This window comes from Cricetulus griseus (assembly GCF_003668045.3).
Source record: "Cricetulus griseus strain 17A/GY chromosome 1 unlocalized genomic scaffold, alternate assembly CriGri-PICRH-1.0 chr1_0, whole genome shotgun sequence".
In the NCBI taxonomy this organism is placed as follows: domain Eukaryota; kingdom Metazoa; phylum Chordata; class Mammalia; order Rodentia; family Cricetidae; genus Cricetulus; species Cricetulus griseus.
The window spans coordinates 184457405-184478399 of NW_023276806.1; the positions used below are offsets into that span (position 1 = coordinate 184457405).

Sequence of the window (20995 nt, forward strand, 5' to 3'; positions counted from 1 at the left end):
AAATGCATAGCTCAATATAAAGAATAAATAAATGGAAAATAAATTAATTGATTGATTTTAAAAAATAACCCTGATCCATTTGGACTTAAGTTTTGTGAATGGGGATAGATATGAATCCAAAAGGAAATATTCATAAAAATGGTATAATGAGGCTGGAGAAACCAACAGAAACAGCTGACCTGAACAAGGGGGAGCTCATGGACCCCAAACTGATTGCTGGGAAAGCAGCATAGGGTGGATCCAGACCCCCTAAACGAGGAGGTCAGTTTGGAGGTTTGATTAATCTATGGGGCCTCTGGTAGTGGGTCAGTATTTATCCCTAGTATAAATATGGACTTTGGGGGCCCATTCCACATAGAGAGATACTCTCTCAGCCTAGACACACAGGGGAGGAGCTAGGCCCTGCCCCAAATGACATGACAGACTCTGAAGAACCCCATGGAAGGCCTCTCCCTCCCTGGGAAGCAGGAAGGGGATGGGATGGGGTTGGAGAAGGGCAGGGGAGGATGGGAGGGAGAGGGGACTGGGATTGAAATGTAAAACAAGATTGTTTCTAATTTAAATAAAAAAAGAAGAAAAGAATATTATAATGAAACCTCTTATTTTATGCTAAGTAAATAGTAATAAAAATAAGGACATAAAACACCTGGCAATAAGAAGGCATCTTTTCTTTTAGTTGGAACATCTCAATGTCATTCCAAGGTGTCAACTCCCTATAATTTATGAGGTTAATGCAATCTTAACAAAAATTCCAGTGATGGAGGCTTGTTGTGGTGGTGCACATCTTTAATCCCAGGATTTGGAAGGCAGAGGCAGCGGAACCTCTATGAGTTTGAGGGCAACCTGGTCTGCATAGTGAGTTCCAGGACAGCCAGAACTACATAGTGAGACCCTGTCTCAAAAACAAAACAACAAAATTCCAATGATGGAAGGAAAAAAGTCAATTTGTCAATCATGACATCGAATTTTTCCAAGTGTATATGACATGGTTGGTAACTTGGAGTTATGAGTCTACTGAAGAAGTTGAGAAAGGCAAATTCTGCTTCTTATTTCAATACTCACAAAAATAGAATTATTTTCTGATCCCAATGACTAAAACCACTTATCTCATGATGCTGACTGAGTATCTTCATTGGCAGAATGAATGTGTCAAAGACAACAACAAAGACTGCTTGAAACTTTCAGGGTCAATTATTCAATTTGCCACATAGTTGAACACCATAGTAACCCATTTTTTTTTTCAACCAAGTATCCAATGAGAGGGCAATTCCACACAGCCACACCAAGTTCCACAGCTACATGTTGCTAAATTTTTAACGAAGTATGGACCAAAAATAGAACTCTTGTCTTCACAGAAATCAGAAATAACTAGGGCTTACAACACTTTCAGCATCGTTTAGTCTAAGTATATAAATAGGAGAAACTCCGAGAAAGATGACTTTCCCAAGACTATCTGCTGAGTTTTAATTAAACACATTTTTCCTCAAAGCAAAACTCATCTGTTTAATGTTCCCATTCAGCACACAGTCTGAGGGAAAATAGCAAAATCTGGTAATGAGCAATATTATAAGAAAACACCCTAACTAATAGCAAAGCATTGTTTTCTAGATATGGACCAGTTCCCTAGAGTTGTCAAAATGCTGCAGCCTGAATAGCGTCAACAACAACAACAAAAAAAGAGGTATTTCCCAATTATGGAAGCCAGCAGATCAAGATGGTGGTGACAGTAGGTTTGGTTTCTGTTGAGGCCTCTCTCTGGCTGGCATCCTCTTCCTGCTTCTCCTCTTCCTGCATTATTTCTGTGTTGTCCCTCCCTCGGTTCGTAAGAACATCAGTTAGAGGAACCACCCCAGTGACTGTATTTGAACTCAATAACTTCTTCAAGGATCTTATCTGCAAACAGGGTCTGATGTACTGTGGTTTAGAATATCAATAGAGATTGGAGAGCGGGCAATGCAGGCCACACAAAAAAAGAGACAGCTTGGTGATAGACAAATAAACATCAAATTTTAACATAGACAGGAAGGGAATGTTTGAGGAGATCCAAGAATTTTTTTAATGAGACTTTTGTTTCCACATATGTTAAATCACACATTACACTGAAGGGTTTTTCACTTTTTTTTTCCTCAAAATCACACAAGAGCTAAGTAAAATGTAATGGACATTCGCATTCAGAGCTGCTTGACTAGTCCTGTGTGAGTTATGTTCTCACTCGGTTTGCATCGCCAGGAAACAGCTTGCAAATGTCGCACTTCACCATCACCCTCCTGAGCCCAAGTTCTAAATAGAAATTTTCAAACCTATATTAAACTTCAGTATAAATGATCTTCAATGGAGAAAATATTGTGTTCACAGTTCCTCTCTAAATTACTTTAAATCACGTGAAAAAATCTTCACATTTGCTTTTGTGCTCCTTGAAGAATGAATTTAAGCTAAAGAAAAAGGTAGCTACGGAAAACCACCCCTTCCCTCCCATCAGGGCCTATATGGCTACTGCAGTGACAGCAATACAAGGGCACGTGAACTGATGGGAGAATGGAAGACAGACAGCACGTTTTCCTCTCGGGAGAGGCACCAATAATTGATTCAACACTGCATGCTTCACTCTTCATGATCTGCCTTGAATACGCAATTGCTTCCAAATAAGACACAGTGACACCACTTCACAACTGAACAGACACAATGTTAAAAATGAGAAAGTTTTCATGTTATAAAAACCAGTCTCCACTATATTTACAAGAAAGCCAAACAAGTGGGAGAAGGTAAATAATGGCACATAGGGTCTGGCTTTTCTAAGTAAATGATTTGGATGTATTAACTGTTGTGGTTAAAGTATATTCCATTAACACTGCAATGGCAGAAAATAAATACTTGGTGGAGTTTTGCATTAAAACAATCAGTTATTTGCCCTGTGGAACTGATATGTAGACATTGTGGAAATACCCTGTAATCTGCAGATCAATCACAGTCTTCCTAAGACAAATCAAAGGCGTGTGATTCCTCTCTCAAAATGGTTCTGGTCTAGGAAAGAATGGTTCTTTGGAACTCTTTGGAATGGGGACCGTATGAGCCAGCTAAGCTGTGAGGATTAGATTCTTACAAATGAGTCCCTATTTTAAGCATGGAAAGTGGTCTGATGTGCAATTACCATGCATATAAATAAGGAATCCAAATGCTATGCATTTAAAGAGGCCAAGAGTAAAACCCCTCCTAGAAATTGAACAAAACCAAGAATAATGCAGGGGGGTCCTGTCTTAAAATTAAAGATTGGGTCTTTTGTTCACCTTTCTTCACACAACTTTATCACGCTATCCTGTGTAAATGAAGACACCAGCACAAAAACCAAGATGCAGTCAGCCCTGAGCATTAGCTTCAGCTCTGTGACCTCAGGTGCATGAATGGATGGAAACAGCCTTATGGGACAACTGTTTTCTTCTTATCACTTCTCTACTTAGAATGCACGCTTGAAAGCACCATGGTGACTTGGAAATACAGACAGCTAATGTGCAATTGCTAACAGACACTCCATGGAGACATTGAATTTAATGAGATAATGTTAATACATTTTTCAAAAACAGAATAGAAGTGCAAAGGGCTGTCAATTGTCTGGGTCACTGGAGAGGAACATTGGTCTGGGTAATGGAAAGTACGGATGCTGCAGCTGAACAGTGCTCACCACCCTTCACTCACAAAGCAGGACCTTAACAGCCCTACTTCATTGTTTGGATGGCAGTAACAAATACCAAAAATACTGAAGGCTCACTCTGTAGTCTTTGGCCTTTATTATCAAAATTTAAAATCAATAAACCCATTGTAAGATTAGTTCTATTACACTCTATATTACACATCACATTTGGACATGAAGATGTAAAGGCTGGAAAAATAACAAAACTTATCTAAGATTCTGTAGCTACTGGCAGAACTAGAATTAAAATAAATTGGTAAGAACTGAAAAATCTCTTTCCTAAATTACTACTACCCTAGTAAACTAGTACCATGGATTGAACTTTTACCCAAATGGGGGAAATATTTAATTGCACTTAGCTCTATCGTTATGCTGAAATCTCATTCCTAGAATAGGGACAGGTATTTAAACTGTATCATTATACACTGCATGAGTACCCTGGAATGTATATCCCAACAGTGCAGCCATAGTTCCATATCGACTTTACTGAGGACTGACTTTCATTCTCAGTGAGCACTATATGTTTGAGGCTGACAGCTCCTTGTGTCAATGGAGTTTTCCACACCTCCTGACAACATATCTAAGATACACAAAACACAAGAGAAAAGGCTTATTTGGACTCAGTTTCAGTCCATAGTCACCTGATTCCATTGCTTTTAGCCTATGATGGCCCAGTACCAAATGACAGGAGCATATAGAAGAAGGTCTGTTTACCCCATAGCTGTGGGGATGGAGGCAGGAGAAGGGAGGGAGGATGAAAGAGACGAAGGAAGGAATGAAGGAATGAATGAAGGAAGGAAGGAAGGAAGGAAGGAAAAGAGAAGAGAGGAGAGGAGAGGAGAGGAGAGGAGAGGAGAGGAGAGGAGAGAAGAGAAGAGAAGAGAAGAGAAGAGAAGAGAAGAGAAGAGAAGAGAAGAGAGAAGAGAAGAGAAGAGAAGAGAAGAGAAGAGAAGAGAAGAGAAGAGAAGAGAAGAGAAGAGAAGAGAAGAAGGGGGAAGAAAAGGCAGAAAGGTGGAGACAAGAGAAAAAGTAGATAGGGTGGTCCAAATAATAATCCTTATGCACACATCCACAATGAACGACACAGTTTCGCTCCTCTGGGTCCTACTTCATGAGGCATAGATAGCAACCAAGCCTTCAACATTTGGCCTTAGTCAAGCAGTCATAAGATCAGAACCAAACCACCATTAACTGCAATTAAGGATTGCTGCAGTACTCAATGTACCTTATGTATATTCAAATGAGGGAGGGAAGGGTGCAATCAGAATTCTGTGACCTCATAACAAAGACTAAGACTCAAGCTTGATTCCAGTCTTTGTTTTTACTTGAGGCCCAGAAGAGGCTTATCTGTCTGCAGCTTTACTCTATCGCTAAGGTAATTCAAAGTAAACAGACAACTGAATTGCAAAGAGTATCTAAATGCTGGACAAAGGTGTGGACCCAGATACCAGGCAGGGAAACAAGCTGACAATGAAGCTTGGTCTGTGTAGGGATTTTTCACTCTCAACAGAATGGAAGCAAGGCCAAGAGGACAAAGCCCCAGCAGGGGTATGTGAGGGCTCACACTGCAAACCCTTACACTCCTCTCTCTCCAGATTGAGCACTACCTATCATGGTGAAGGGACCAGCTCCCCATTTCGGCAGCCATGGCAGTAACACGTGCTTGCCATGACCTTGTCCTAGTCACTAGAAAGTCAGATGTCTGCCTCATGGCAAGGAACCAATCAGAAGTTAGCTGGTGGTGGTATGCTTTACGGCTCTGGGTGTGCTTTACAGACAAGTGCACAGCAACGATGCACAGAGCATAGCAACTACCCTGGGAGGGCCTATGGGCCATAACAACCAGTTGGCCAATCAACACAGGGCAACCCCTCCAAGCCTGGAGGCACACCAATCCTGAGCCTGTGTGTATCCCTAGACACTCCCCTTACGCTGCCCTACGGTTCGAGCTGTCTTTGCTAGCCATCCGCCTTGGTGGGTGGATGAAAGACCCAAGCTACATGGGGTTAGCTCATTAAACAACTATAATAAAGCCTCATGCTGTCTGCATCAAGCTTTTGACTCTGCATGGTGATTGGGGTGGCCAAGGTCCTGGGCTGAGATCCTGGAAGCCTGAGTTTCTGGGGGTCTTACAATGGCATGAAGGTTTTTATGGTCTTGAAAGACGTAAATCTGCAGCAGCTTGTAGGATGTGTGGGAAAACCTAACCTATATATGAAATGTCTGAAAATAAGCTCTGTTTGGTCTAAGCAGATGTCAGCCCAACTCAGTGAAATACCTTCTAACCTGGCCCACCAAGACGAGCATCTATCTACAGTCCTCCCAATAGCTATAGCTAGTGTGAGAGTAGTGATGGGCTGTGCTCAAGGTGACAGGAAAAGCTAATCATGCCAGTAACCGTATTAAATACTATTGAATACTATCGAGAAAGTAGACATCAACAAAATGCTGGAAACAAACTATCAAATATCTTTTTTAAATGTTAATGACTATAATATTTTATTCATTACAATACCCCTGAATTTAATCATGACATGGTCTGGGGGAAAAATACAAATATGGACTAGTATGATAGATAAAGATATCAAGGTTCTATTGATTCCTGGACTTCATCCATTATTCCCAACATATAACAGCCTATACCTGGGAAAAACACACACACACACACACACACACACACACACACACACACACACACAGGAAACACACCCACACAAGCACAAACATGTACAAGAAATGAAGATGTGATTAAGGTTTTCAGTGGTTTTAGTTTCTGGTTTTGTGTTGCATTTTTGTTTTTGTGCAATACTGGAGATTGAACATGACGCTTGTCTATCCATGAAAGACAACTGTTCTACCACTGAGTTACATCCCTATTCCAAGGTATGACATTTTAAAATAGTTTCTGCCACAATATGTGTAAGAAATAATCATTTCCACATTGTAACAGTAGATGTATTGCCACAATTCATCAAGTTGTCTTTTCTTCTTAACTCTAATCCTAGAGACAATTCTAACTAACCAATATTGTGAAATAACAATGAGAAGAAGGTAAAAATTAATGCTGTTGTGTCAGGGCCAGGGTACTCTTCTTTGGTTTAGCAATCACTGCTATATCATCAAATGCTTCCCAAAATAACAGAACCCCGTGCCCATAGTTTTAATAGATCATGCTTTCCTATGGTTGTCACAGGTATAAAATAATCAAACTAACAAATTGCTGTTGAAGGTGAAACTGTGTTATTAATCTTGCAATTTGAGGACAAATGAAAAGAAAATGCAAGAATAAGTAATAAAAGTTAGAAACTTAATCATAGAATACCATGCTTTCTGTATTATGAGTAATATATTATCAAATGCTATATATATTAATGTTAGCTTGAAATGTTAGAAAAATGTATTTGTAGGTACAAATATAACAGAAAGTTCTTTCTTTGTGTATTCTTTACTATCCTATAAGTCATTAGTTATCCCTAAATTCTATTTGCCTATGCCACTTTTTCCTGGGATCTATTGAATCTAGCCTGTGTGGAATTTATTCCAATACTTTCTACGTAGGGCAAGAAAGTGCCTCAATTTGCCATTTTAGAGAAGACCCAAAAGAAAGATGCATGACTACCTAAATACCCTGAGCCTCACCTGCACTCTCTTTGCTCTCCCCCACCCACAGAAACCACTGAGTCTCCCTTTGAGGTGTCAGTGCTGTGCAGGATTCTCATTGAGCTGCCACATGTCCCTGGTGAGAACTTTTGGGCCCCCAGCTGCCCAGTTCTCGATACACAGTCTGTCCATTCACTATAACCCTGAGCTGCATGGAGATGCTGTGTGCTTATTGGAGACATTATCTACTGGTTTGGTTTTACTCTACTAGTTTCTCTAATACATGGTGAGTTTCAAAACCTATGGCATTACCATCTGCCTAATTCTATCATATCTGACCTTTGATACTATTGGAATAACAAAAAATACTTCATGAAGAAATAGAAATACCAAGTACATCAAAAAAAAGTGGATCCCAGCTTTTTTTGACCAGGATATTTTTTTTTTTAGCTAATTCCTTTTTAAAATTTATAAATGAATATCTGAAGTACATTGTTAATGTTTACACTATGATGCTTGAACTGACTTTAAAACTGTATGACCATGTCCTCCATTAACAATAAGCACACACAACAATCAGGTCTTGGTTGCTAAGCTCCATTCTCCAACTGGCAGGGGGAGGGGATGAGGGCTGTCTAGAGAAATGGCTGGTTCTAGATCAAAGGCAGAGAAAGTATAATTACAAACCAAGATTATTGTATAGAATCAGAAATTATGAGAATTTTCAAAACAAGGGAGTGAAGATATGATTAAAATGAAAAACAGAAACAACCCAACAAAAAACCTTTCACCTACAGAAACAATTAGAACAAGCAAAAAGAATATTATACCTATGCACTGTAGATAGTAATCCCAGATAGCATACAGGGTGATCCTTCGAATGAATGCAAAGAGACAGTACTTTTTACTATAAGATTAACTCATTGAAATATCTAGTATAATAATTTGTGCAAATGCATCATAGGCTGACATACAAGATACCAGATGATGACAGAGAAAACGCATGCAATTCTCTTAACATGGTAGGAGCTTGATGGCTCTCAATGACTCTTTTTTGAATTAATTTTTATTTAAATTAAAAACAATCTTATTTTACATGCAAATCCCAGTTCCCTGTTCTCCCATTTCCCTCCACCAACTCCCCCATCCCACCCACAATCCACTCCTCAGGGAGGGTGAGGTTTCCCATGGGGGAATCATCAAAGTCTGTCACATCATTTGGGGCAGGACCTAGGTCCTCCCCTGTGTATCTACATTGAGAGGGTATTCTTCCATAGGGGGTGGGCTCCCAAAGCCCATTCCTGCACTAGGGATAAATACTGGTTCCACTGTCAGAGGCCCCATAGACTGCCCAAGTCCCCCAAATGACACCCACATTCACGGAGCCTGGTTTGGTCCTATGCTGGTTCCCCAGCTGTCAGACTGGGGTCCTTGAGTTCCCACTTGTTCAGGTCAGGTGCTTCTCTGGATTTCCCCAGCATGCTTTTGACCCCTTTGCTCATCACTCCTCCCTCTCTACAACTGGATTCCAGGAGTTTGCCTCAGTGCTTAGCTGTGAATCTTTGCTTCTGCTTCCATCAGCTATTGGATGAAGGCTCTAGGATGGCACATAAGGTAGTCATCAATCTCATTATAGGGGAAGGGCATTTAAAGTAGCCTCTCCAGTATTGCTTAGATTATTAGTTGGGGTCATCCTTGCGGATTCCTGGAGATTTCCCTAGGGCCAGCTTTCTTGTTAAGCCCATAATGACTCCCTCTATCAAGTTATCTCTTTCCTTGCTCCTCTGTTCTTCCCCCAACTTGACCTTCTAGATTCCTCATGTTCTCCTCCCCCACTCCCTCCACCCCTTCTCCACTCCTCTTTCTCCTACCCACCCCCATCCGTGCTCCCAATTCACTCAGAAGATCTTGTCCCTTTCCCCTTCTCAGGGCTCCATGTATGTCTTTCTTAGGGTCAAATGGCAGACACACATTTAAGAAATTGCTTAACATCCTTAGCCATCAGGGAAATACAAATCAAAACAACTCTGAGATACCATCTTACATCTGTCAGAATGGCTAGAATCAAAAACACCAATGACAGCTTATGCTGGAGAGGACGTGGAGAAAGTGGAACATTCATCCATTGCTGATGGGAGTGCAAACTTGTACAGCCACTTTGGAAATCAGTATGGAGGTTTCTCAGGAAAATGAGGATCAGTCTACCTCAGGATCCAGCAATTCCACTCTTGAGCATATACCCAAAGGATGCACATTCATACCACAAGGATATCTGTTCTACTATGTTCATAGCAGCATTAATTTGTAATGGCCAGAACCTGGAAGCAAACTAGATGCCCCTCAACTAAAGAATGGATAAAGAAAATGTGGTACATTTACAAAATGGAGTACTACTCAGTGGAAAAAACAATGAAATCTTGAAATTCGAAGACAAATGGGTTAAACTAGAAGAAACCAATCTGAGTGAGGTAACCCAGAAACAGAAAGACAAACATGGTATGTACTCACTCATAAGTGGATATTAGACATAGAGCAAAGGATAACTAAAGAAGCTAAGAAACAAGGAGGACTCTCAACAACTCTTAATTTCTTTTACGTAATACTAAATTTGAGGGTTTTCTGGGAAGCTAATGGCAGAACTGTGACACAAGTAAATCCTACCTTACAGTAACATAATGATCACAGGAGAGAATACCAAGTTTCAAAGGTGTTGCAGTAATATTTACCTCTGTTTTATTGACACTGGATCCGTTCAGTAGCATAAAGCTTAATTAAACTTAAGTGCCAATATTACTGGAGCAATTCAGTGGCATTGGTGTGTCTGTTCCCATTAAAAACTTTGAACTCAACATTTGTCAAATGACATGTGTTTTTGGCAAGATAACAGAATTCAAGTTCCCTTGACATCTCCCTCTCAGTTTTTAAACTCTGAGGGCATCAATGTCAAAAGATTATTAAGTATTGGTTAAGTCTGAAAATGATTCCCTTTCAAAGGATCACAGGATAGTTTTACAACGCTAAGTGCCAGCCAGCCTTGAAAGTATGAGTTCCAACAATAATTTTGTTAGTGAAAGGCAGCAAGCATTCTGAATGAGAATGCCTCTTCTATGTGATGAATGTTGAAAATGCCCCATCTCTCTGAAGCAATATTTAGAGGTGATATCCAGAGAAGGCAATGAGCTCCTATGGTTACTGCCCTCATGAGTGAGACCAGTGTCCTGACCACCTAGCAGCAGCACACTCCAGAATCCTGAGCGAGGATTGCCCAGCTCTAGCAAGATGAAAAGTACATTTCTCTTTCTGAAGCCACCCACTCTACTGGATTCTGTTGCACTCAGACTAAAGCAAGCATCTTGATTAAAAGGCAAGAATTGCCTTGGATTGGAGCTTAAGTTTTCCTAAAAAAATGAATGGTCTTTCCCTTTGAGGATCAATGCTGTGCTGTTAAACTCTCGGGTATTTCCATTGGAAGCAAACTGAGATCACACATGAACGGCACTCATTCATGAAATGAAATGCTTCGTGAATATGCCAACTTAGAAAACTTCTCACAAGCACAGAAAAGTTCACAAACACCTTTAAGAGGGTGAAATACAAAGGACTTTTAATGATAAATTTATCTAACTCCAAACAATCTTATTTTTAAAAGAAGAAAAAAGTGTTTGTTTTGTTTGTAAAAGTAAGTTAAATTATTTCATTCATTTCCTTGCTGGGTAGTCTGTGTATAGTTTTCTCTCTTCCAAAATACTCAACAACCTGGGAGAGAATGCATTAAACCCACTGCAAACACTGCCTCCTGTCAACTGCACAGTGTGCAGCTATGCTGAAGGCCAGTACTTCTGTTTACCCTTGATATACAGAGGTGGGATGCTTACCGAGCTGGGACTGGAGTGCCGCCGAACTTTAGGGGACTCTTTGCCAGCAGAGGAGGACTTAAAGTTAATGCAAGCATTGTTCTCAGAATGCACCCTTTTCACTTGACTGGCCGGCTTCTCAAATGGGTCAAAAGTGCTCTGTGTTCTCTGAACTCTGACTTTTTTATCTTCAGGGATTGTGTCCAGGTGCTTGATCACCGAATCCATCCCCTGGCAGTTCCGTGTGGACATCTTTGTGACACATATCTGGAAAACAAAAGAAATGACTTGAGGACTCTTCACTGAAACATCTTGATCACTAAATATATTAATTTTTCCAGTGCTCATTTCAATTTCAGGAAATACCCCCAAAAGCCCACTTTTATGATCTATACTCACAATACATAAAATTCCTTATAACTATTCTGTGTACACTCATGGCTTACACTTTAAAAAGAAAAGAAAATTTATCTTTCTAAAACAAGCAAACAAACAAAAACACCTTATGGCACAGGCCATGTATCGTACAAGGTTCTGGACTCTGTCTCAGGTTTTATCATCTGCCCGCAAGTGGATATTTCTAAATCATCAAAAAAGTGGATAAGTCAACTTCATTTTTAAAAAAGAAAGAAAACACAACAAAGCACAAGGTTGGCTGGGATAGGATGGGCACCTACGGACAGAAGCTAAAGAGGGGAAAGGGTTTGTTTCAAAGGTTTACGTCTGAAGATACAAGCTGAAAATCTGCCCCATCTTGACTTAATATCAAGTGGAGTAAAAACCGTAGTTAGGTGATAAATAATGAGGATGATTGTGGAATTTCCTTTTAAATTTCAAAGCTAAGAAATTACACTTTCCGGGTGACACCAGGTGACACTGTTTACCCACTGTTTGCCTTTTGGTACTGACCTGTTTCCCTCCCAGCACCCACAGTCACTCCGTTCTCCTATTTCACTGTAGTCTGTTGTGTTTTGTTTCCATTTACCACACTGCCTTCCAACTTCCATCTTCCCTATCCTCTGGGAATACTGCACTCCTCTACTGGAAACCTTTAGCTTCCCTGTGAGGATCTTGGGTGTCCCCCAAAGGCCATGTGTGGAGGACTTTGTGGTCCCCACCCTGAACATTACTACCAGGTGGTGAAGCACTAGTAGGTGAGGCCCAGCAGAAGGAAGTTAGGCCATTGGTTTTGTGTATTTCCTTACGTTCTGGACTCTCCACCATCCTCTCCTTCCCCTCCATTCTCTCCCGCTCTCCCTCCCACCCCGATCCTCTCTCTAGCTTGCTCTTGCTCCCAGTATGATTTTCAGCAACCACAACATTAGCATCTTAACATAGACAGAAATACAGCTGTAGGCTTCAATGTTTCAGGGTGCGTATAAGCACAGCGGGGGAAAAAATTCAAGCAAAATATTGGATATCTGCAGACACAAGTAAAGCTAATATTAAATTTATAAACTTTTGTTTTAACTATGTAATAAGTATGGAAAATTATATGATAAGAAACAACAATGTGTTAAATATGTGTATAAAATAAACCAAGTATTTAAAGCTTCAGGAAACAAAAATTAACTTAATATTTACCATCCACCCTGTCTCAAGAATTTGCCACCATCGTTAAGTATAGGATGAATTATAATTAAAGCAAGTCAGACAGATCCTTGGTAGCACTCCTCAGAGGTGGTGAGAACATTTGGGAGTTTAGGCTTTCTTGTTGTTTATGTTCCTATGTACATGTATATGTGTCTGTCTGACTCTGTGTGTGCGTGCGTGGGGGGGGGTAATGTGATTTTTGTAGTATCCTGAGAGACCAGAAGAGAATGCTGAGTCACAAATGGTTGAAAACCATCAACACAGACGCTGAGAACCACACATGAGGCCTCCAGAAGAGCAGCAAGTGATCTTAACTGCTGAGCCATTTCTCCAGCTCTGAAGATATATATTTTTTAAAGATTCGATATAGAATCTTCTACACACAGTCAAAATTGATAATATATTATAAGTATGCTAAATGTAATCAATATTTTCAAGGATTTGTGTTCTTTTTAAAAATCGGAAGGCAATAAATTAGAAAATATCACTATCACTGAGTCAATCAACAGACACATGAGCCTGAAGTATCACTAAACCCTAAAGGACAAGAGGTTCAAAGACAAATTCATAAATATATAATACTAATATACATATACATATAGAATACATATACATAGATATATGTATATGAGCAAATGAGCATGGAAAAGACAAAATATAAAGACATAACATTGGAATCAATCTTAAGATACTTTAGATACTTAGGAGAGTGGATGGAATCCAAAATAAGCATAAAATTAAATAATAATTCAATATCAAATGGAAACAAAATAGAAAATAATGAAAATTAATAAAAATTAAAACACAAAGTTAAAGATTGACAAGCATCTAAGTAGACTAACAAGGAATAAAAAAAAGCATATTTCTTTCAACTTAGACTCCAGTTCACAGGTGAATTTAAAATAAATCAGCATACCATAGTAGTTTTGCAGTATCATGTTTTTCAGGCACCCTACTTCAGACCATATGTGAGAGACATTACTTTTATTTTAAGGCTTTTTATTTTAGCTCTATGTATGCATATTTTGCCTGAATATATGTATATGCACCACATGCATGCTTGGTGCCCACAGAAGCCAGACATGTTGTTGGAGCCCCTGAAACTGGAGTTACAAACACTTGTAAGCTACCAAGTGGATGCTGGGAACAGATCCCAGGTACCCTGTAAGACCAGCCAGTGTTTTAACTGCTGAGCCTTCTCTCCAGCACCTGAGATTCAATAATTCTTTACCTAAATCCACGAAAGTAAGGGCCACACTACATTACTGCATCCTTTTCAACAATGCGGTGCTCAGTCTTCTTGTAATAAAACAGACAAAAATATTCACCCAAATAATTAATCATCATATGATTTATACAAAAGAGCTGAAGCATCAAAACATTCATCCAAAAGCTATTATTTAAAAAGCACAACCCTGCTACAAAAAATAAATACGTATGCTCATAAACAGCCATCACCAAGGTTCTTCAACTGATGCTCATTATAATAGGTAGATTCTAAAACAATACATAGTGTCTCCTGCCTTTGCCATGCAACTCTGACATGATATCTCGTAATTACACTGTTCTATATGCAAACATTAGATCACCTGGAGGGTTAACAAAACTAGGAGAGCCATTCAAAGCCAAGGAAACCAAGTCAGAAAGCTGCAGGCTGAGTGGTCTGAAAGACAGCAATGACATGCTGAGGACTATGCTATGCGACCATAAGGAATAACACAGTCTCAACCCGACAACTATCAGGAAAACGGGGACCACAGAACTGCACACACAATAAAACTAGTTTTGTGGACAAGTAATAGGACCTTGAGCTCCAGGTGAAAATTACCCCCAAGACAACAACCTGACTTCAGCCTGGTAAGATGCTGGGCAAAGAAACCCCAAGCCCCACCCAGACTTTCAGCCTATTGAAATTATGAAATAGCTTTCGCCTTTGTGGTACTATGTTACCCAAGAGCAGAAACCTAATATGTGCATTTTACTGAAACAGCTTCAGTCACTCTGATACCTGTGCAGAACTTAGAAAAAACAAACAAACAAACAAACAAAAACACTGCTGCAAGTACCAGTAACAAATTTGATACACTGTATCACATCCAGGTCAAAATAAGCAATGGTTGTCTTGACTGCTGTACTGAGTACCATCAACCATAACTTCGTAAGTACTCCAAAGCTTATGAACATGCCTCTCCATATATTTAAGTTTATATAAAATTTGTGCTGGTCTCCAGTACGGCCAGCCTGCTATCCACACCTTCTCTGCGTGTGTCTTCATCAAGGGAAGAAATGCATACTGAGTTTTCCACATAACACCAAGTTACTCTTCTAGACGGGTTTCGTGTTTCCAGTATTCAGGACACAGAACTTTGATCTGCCCATGTCTGTTGCCTCTGAGCACAACAGAAAGACGAGCTTGGGTCCTGCTGGACACCTGGAGTCACTCTGCTGCCATCGCACTCACTAGACAGTTCTCCTGGAGAGCCTGAATTAAAGAACTCTGGTTCAGAAAAGGACCCAGCAAGACGAAACAAGAGCAGTGTCCACTCCTTGCTGGAAGCTGGAAGTTCTAGCGGCTCTTAGCATAAGAGCATTGAGTGATGTGCACCCAGCAGGAGGAGGCCAGGAAGACAGATCGCATGCAGGTGCTACTGCCCTGCACACGCAGCTTCCTGTGAATCCCTCCATTACCTGTTAGCAAGTAAGAACCGTGGTTAAAGAGATAACCTCATAAACAAGAAGGCTCAAGGACAGAACCCTGGACTTCACAAGGGAGACATCTCTAGCCAATAAATAGTAACCCTTTTATCCATTTCCAACTATCATTCTCATCCCCACTGCATGCCTGGATTCTGGCTGATGTTATACCTCCCACTGAAAAAAATAGATTCCAGCTCACAGGACATAAGTGTCGGGGGTGGGTTGGAGAGAAGAATCAAAGAAGAAAGAACGAAATGGAGGCTAGGAAACATGCAGCTATTTGTCTGGAAAGCGGGGGACCTTTTTAAAACAACAGGAAGAATGTTCAGACAAGAGAATCAGTCTAACAGAGTTCCTCTGATGAAACTGCTGTTGCTTATTCGACCATCAGAAAGAAACATAATATTGTGTGTAAATCAAATGAGTTACTGAAAAAGCATGAGTTCAATATGATTTCAAATGACAAAGGTTGCTAAAGTAGAAATAGCAATTACAATAGAAAAGAATGAGTGCAATGCAACAGGACGACTCCCTACAGTTAGTCTTAACACAGACTATTGAACAACCAAGTAATGCTAGACCAAGAAGGAAGTTTACTGAAGATGTGGATGGCTGCTTAGGGCCTGGGCAGGTGCTGGGTGGTACCAGTGTAGAAACAAGAATAACATGGTCTGCTGCTCCAGAGATAACAGGCCAAGGCAATGCAACAGGGCAGGATGCTGAAGGGTATCCAATGTTTCCCAAGTGACAGATTCCAAAGTGCACATGTGTTGGACAGACAGAGGGAATGCCCACTTGTAGAGGGCAGTAGTTACAGTAAGTTAACTTTTAACAGTATATGTGAAACCACCCCTAAAAAGGAAACCAGTTTGACTTCCATTCCATGATGCAAGTCTGAGTCACTAATTTAGACAAGACAACCAAGATCCCAAATGATCAACAACTAAGGTTCTACAGCTTATGCTACTGTGCAACTCTAAAGATAACATAATCCCAAGAACATGTAATAAAGAATTGTTACTAAACTTTCTGGAAAGGCAAGCTAAGTGATCTATAATGCTTAGAAGGTTTTAAAAATAAAATTAATCCAATCCATAATGCTGGTGTTTTAGAACAGGGCACATGTGCAAATACAGCAATCATATTTGCAATTATCACATTCATTCTTGTGTTCTTTATTTAGGATATATGAAATATGTCAGAATCATGTAAATTAGTATGTGAAAGTAGGCAATTTAATTAAGTCAGTAAACAGATTAAATATTGAGTAAGAAAACAATTAAAAATAAATAAATATTGAGTAAAAAATTTAAAGATTTAAGTATGTATATATGTCTGTGTAAGAGTATGAAAGAGAGACAGTAAGAGCCTATGTATGAGAGACAGAACAAGTGTGTGTGTGGGAGAGGGGGAGACAGAGAGAACACATACGTAGTATGTGGGTACCCACAGAGCTGGTTACAGGCTGTTGTGAGCTACCCAACATGGGTGCTGGAAAACAAAGGGTGGTCCTATGCAAGAGTAATAAGCACTCTTAAACACTGAGCCATTTCTCCAGCTCCAAATTAACTTTTAATTGATTGTATTAGCTACATATATTTTTAATAATATGAGTACTTGGCCATGCATGAAGACTACAGGCTAAAGCTGCTCTAAGCCCAGGAGACTTAGGCCATTCCACACATCGCCAGGTACCATTTGCTGCATAGACTTCCTCAGTGGTCCTTCTCCCAAGCCACAACTGTGCTGATAACTCACCTCTGTCCAGAGGCCCTTGATGATTCAGCTTCAGACAAGCTTTATTAAGAATCCCTTCAGTGATTGCATTTAGTCTGCTATATTCTATGTATTTATAGTGCAATGCTTCCTTTTAATTAACAATCTCAACAAACTATCTCCTCCATAGGGCAATGACTTTGTCTTATATTCAATTTACAGCCCTGAAAACTACTTTGTCTTCAAAGGTCCTCTTGAAATAATCTAGCAGACGTTTGCTGACAAACATGAGGAACAGGAGGCTTCTATGGTTTAAACGAGGTACCTCAGATCACGAGGCCAGGAGAGAACATCATGGGTACATGTGCCCAAGGCCAATCACAGTAAACAAACACACTATCACCCTGTGTGAGGACAAGACCGGCCAGCACTAATGGGAATTAAGGATATATTTTCCCCAGCTGCAGCTTTTCACACTTCATTTAAAAACAGAAGTGACAACAGTTACATAAGCAGGGATGCCTTGTGGTACTTGAAACCACTTAAAAAGAAGAAATCATCACAAATACCACAATAAAGTTTTTTGTTCCAGTGAATTCAACAGAACTTAAAACTTTGATCTAGGAGAGAGATGAAAACACACAGAGAGATACTTATCTGAGTAAGTATGGCCCGTTTAGCTTTTTTATTTGTTCTTTGATAATTTCATTACTATATTTTATCATATTTTTCCCATCCTCAGTTCCTCCCATCTCCTCCCTGCTTCCCTCCCATCAACTTCATGTTCTTTCTTTCTCTTTCTTTCTTTTTTTCCTTCTTTCTTTCTTTCTATAAGATAAAAATCAAAAACAAAAAAGTCACAAAAGTGTTGCTCAACTCTTCCTGAGAATGTTAACACATCCAGTGTCACTCATGGAAGAAAACTGATTTTTCCTCTCCAGGCAGCAGCTATCCTTTTTTTTTTTTTTTTTTTTTTTTTTTTAGTTGAGACTTATTTATTAATAGCTCTGTCTTAGGGGTTTTTTATATATGTATATATTTATATTTATATAAAAAGAGCAATAATGGCAATATGTTATGCATCAATAGCAGCAACAGATTTTCCAGGTTCTGTAGTCCTTTGATCAAAATTGTAGAGACATCCAGCACACTCCATTTTTTAAAAAACAAACAAAAACAAAAAACAAACAAACAACAATAAAAAAAGTAAAAAACAAAATCCCAGAAGACAGCAGTGTTCTGTTACTCTTGTGGAACTTGGACTTGGCACCATTTTTTTTTTAAATTAGTTTCTCAGTCATCATCTGGGAGGAAACCATTCTGAGCAACATCATTAAAAACAGCTCTGATAAAGCATGGTCACTACTATGTATCATAAAGCAGGTCCACATATGAGTGAGTACATATCATGTTTGTCTTTTTGTGATTGGGTTACCTCGCTCAGAATGGTTTCTTCGAGTTCCATCCATTTTCCTGCAAATTTCAAGATTCCATTGTTTTTTTTCTGCTGAGTAGTACTCCATTGTGTAAATGTACCACAATTTCTCTATCCATTCTTTGGTTGAGGGGCATCTAGGCTGCTTCCAGTTTCTGGCTATTACAAATAATGCTGCTATGAGCATGGTTGAACAGATGTCCTTGTTATATGAATGTGCTTCTTTGGGGTATATCTAGGAGTGGAATTGCTGGATCTTGTGGTAGACCAGCAGCTATCTTTTAAAAACAGCTTATTGGTTAGGGGTGGGACTTTGTGCTCACTTCCCCTTCATCATGTTGGGATTTTGTCCGGCTTAAGCTTGTGCAGGTCTTGTGCCTGCTGGCATAGTCTCCGTATGTGCATCTGCCCTGTTGTGTCTGGAAAATGCTATTTCTTTAAAACTGTCCACCACTGCTAGCTCTTAGAGTCTTTCTGCCTCCTCTTCTGCATAGAGCCTTGAGCCTTGAAGAGAAGAGTTCAATAAAGACATCCCATTCAGGGCTGAGCACTCTGAAGTCTCTCACTCTCTTCACATTGTCCCTTTGTGAGTCTGTGTTAACTGCCATCTGCTCTAAGAAGCTTCTCTGATGAGGGCTGAGCAATGCACTCATCTATGGGTACAGCAATATTGGGACTCGTTTTAGTGCTTTGTTAGTTTAACAGAATAATTGTAGTAGGCCTTCACCGGCTCCATATTTAGCCTCATTAATGACATCAGCTATAGGCCCTAATAGAGTTGGCCTGTTCATCCTTAGCAGAAGTTTGTGCATTTGTTTGTAGACCCTAACTTGGCCTAAGGAAAAAAAAAGTTAGACATTCAAACAGTGTTGGGGGTTCCAAAAGGCAGACTTTGACCTATGATTTTTGCTTGCAGCTATATAAAACCTAGACAACCGTCTACTGAAGCCTCAGCAGTAGACGTGAAAGAGCACAATTTAATTTGGTTAAGGCTGGCAGTCAGTTACAGTGAATTCATTCAGGTTGAAAATTGTCCCTTTGAATCAGGCACTTTCTGGTGATTGGCATGTTTCTAAGATCCCAGAGTGACCTTCTCCACTTGCTTACCCCACACTCACAGCGGAAGGCAGCAACCAAAAAAAGAATGGCTATCAAAGACACCAAGTTGACCTGTGTCAAATATGCCCCACATATCTAGCAAGGGCTAGGTCAGGGTCTTCTGATGTTCATGAAGGCAGTATCTACCACAGGGCTGGTACAAACTATGAGATAAGCACGATCTTGACAATATCATATATTTGTAGCTATTTCTATTCTGTTCTTCGAATTGTTTATTACCCCCACATAAGACTAAGGGTTTTCTCCTACTCAATGACTTCTCTCAAAACTGCTCCCAATAAAAATCAGCTTTAGTCATTTGTAAGTTTTTATGTAAAGTATTACCTCCTCCCAAAATATTTGAATTTTAAAAATTGTAAAACAAAAAAATCCTCCTCTAAAAAAATTCAGCTATAAAAATATATAGGCACAGAATTCTGAGGAATACAAGGAATTTGTAACACCACCGGAATAATACCCATGATAGCCACCTTTGTCTGTTATTTGAACCTGTGGGATTGAAAAGGATGGCATCCAATCCCTTGTTGTAGGCTATGGTTTCTTTTCTCCTCAATTAGTATGTTTGCATGTCTATGTGTCTGTGAAGCTATGCAGATACAGATGGTTCTATGAACACATGGAACAAAAACACAGGGTGTGTTAACTGCATGTCAATATGGTGACATGTGTATGGACATTAAATTACTGACCACCTCATTTTACCAAAATCAAGCTCTTCGTAACAGCATTTACTAACATACATAACTCAGAACAACTTACAATAAGCCTGTTAAACACTCGGGGTCTGTCTTCTCATTTGCTAAATGGCACAGCTGTTGTACTTAGCAGTTCCTTTGACCTATCCTAACTCTTGTATGAAACTGGACACCAGGTTATAACTGGTGAATGATTTTAAGTAGATCAAGTGCCAGGCAAAAAAAACTCCCTTTTCTTTGTGTTTTGTTTTATAAGCAATTCCTCCTCAGCAACTTAGGACTCAAAAAGTATGAAGGTGGTATGCAGGGTTTTCATTAACTCTGAAATCATAGAATTGTTTTCTCAGTGATAGCAGCATGAGCACTCTGGCTAAGGATCAATCACATAAAGCATGGTGCAGAAATTCACTCTGTAGGACATTTGGCAACCTTGGTGCTGTTAAACAGAAGCTCTGTCCTGCATCAATGTCAACCACACATGCCCTCACTGTGAATTATATCACTTTTAGATTGTGCTTCAAAACCTATCCTAAATAACTGCTGCTGTCATATACTTATAAGCTACAATCAGCTTGCTCTCATATATTTGGCTGGAGTAGCA

General features: G+C 39.7%; 1 protein-coding gene across 7 annotated transcripts in view; it reads right to left on the reverse strand.

The window, feature by feature from the left end:
• Cdk14 (cyclin dependent kinase 14) overlaps window positions 1-20995 on the reverse strand; it is a 554492-nt gene that overhangs the window by 420601 nt on the left and 112896 nt on the right. For all 7 annotated transcript variants that reach the window (XR_004771639.1, XM_035450611.1, XM_027391584.2 and 4 more), the window contains one exon: window positions 11161-11406. Coding sequence is in view for 6 of the 7 variants with exons in the window: in XM_035450611.1 (XP_035306502.1) it covers window positions 11161-11406 (246 nt within the window). In the remaining variant the exon portion in view is untranslated. The remainder of the gene's footprint in view (window positions 1-11160; window positions 11407-20995) is intronic.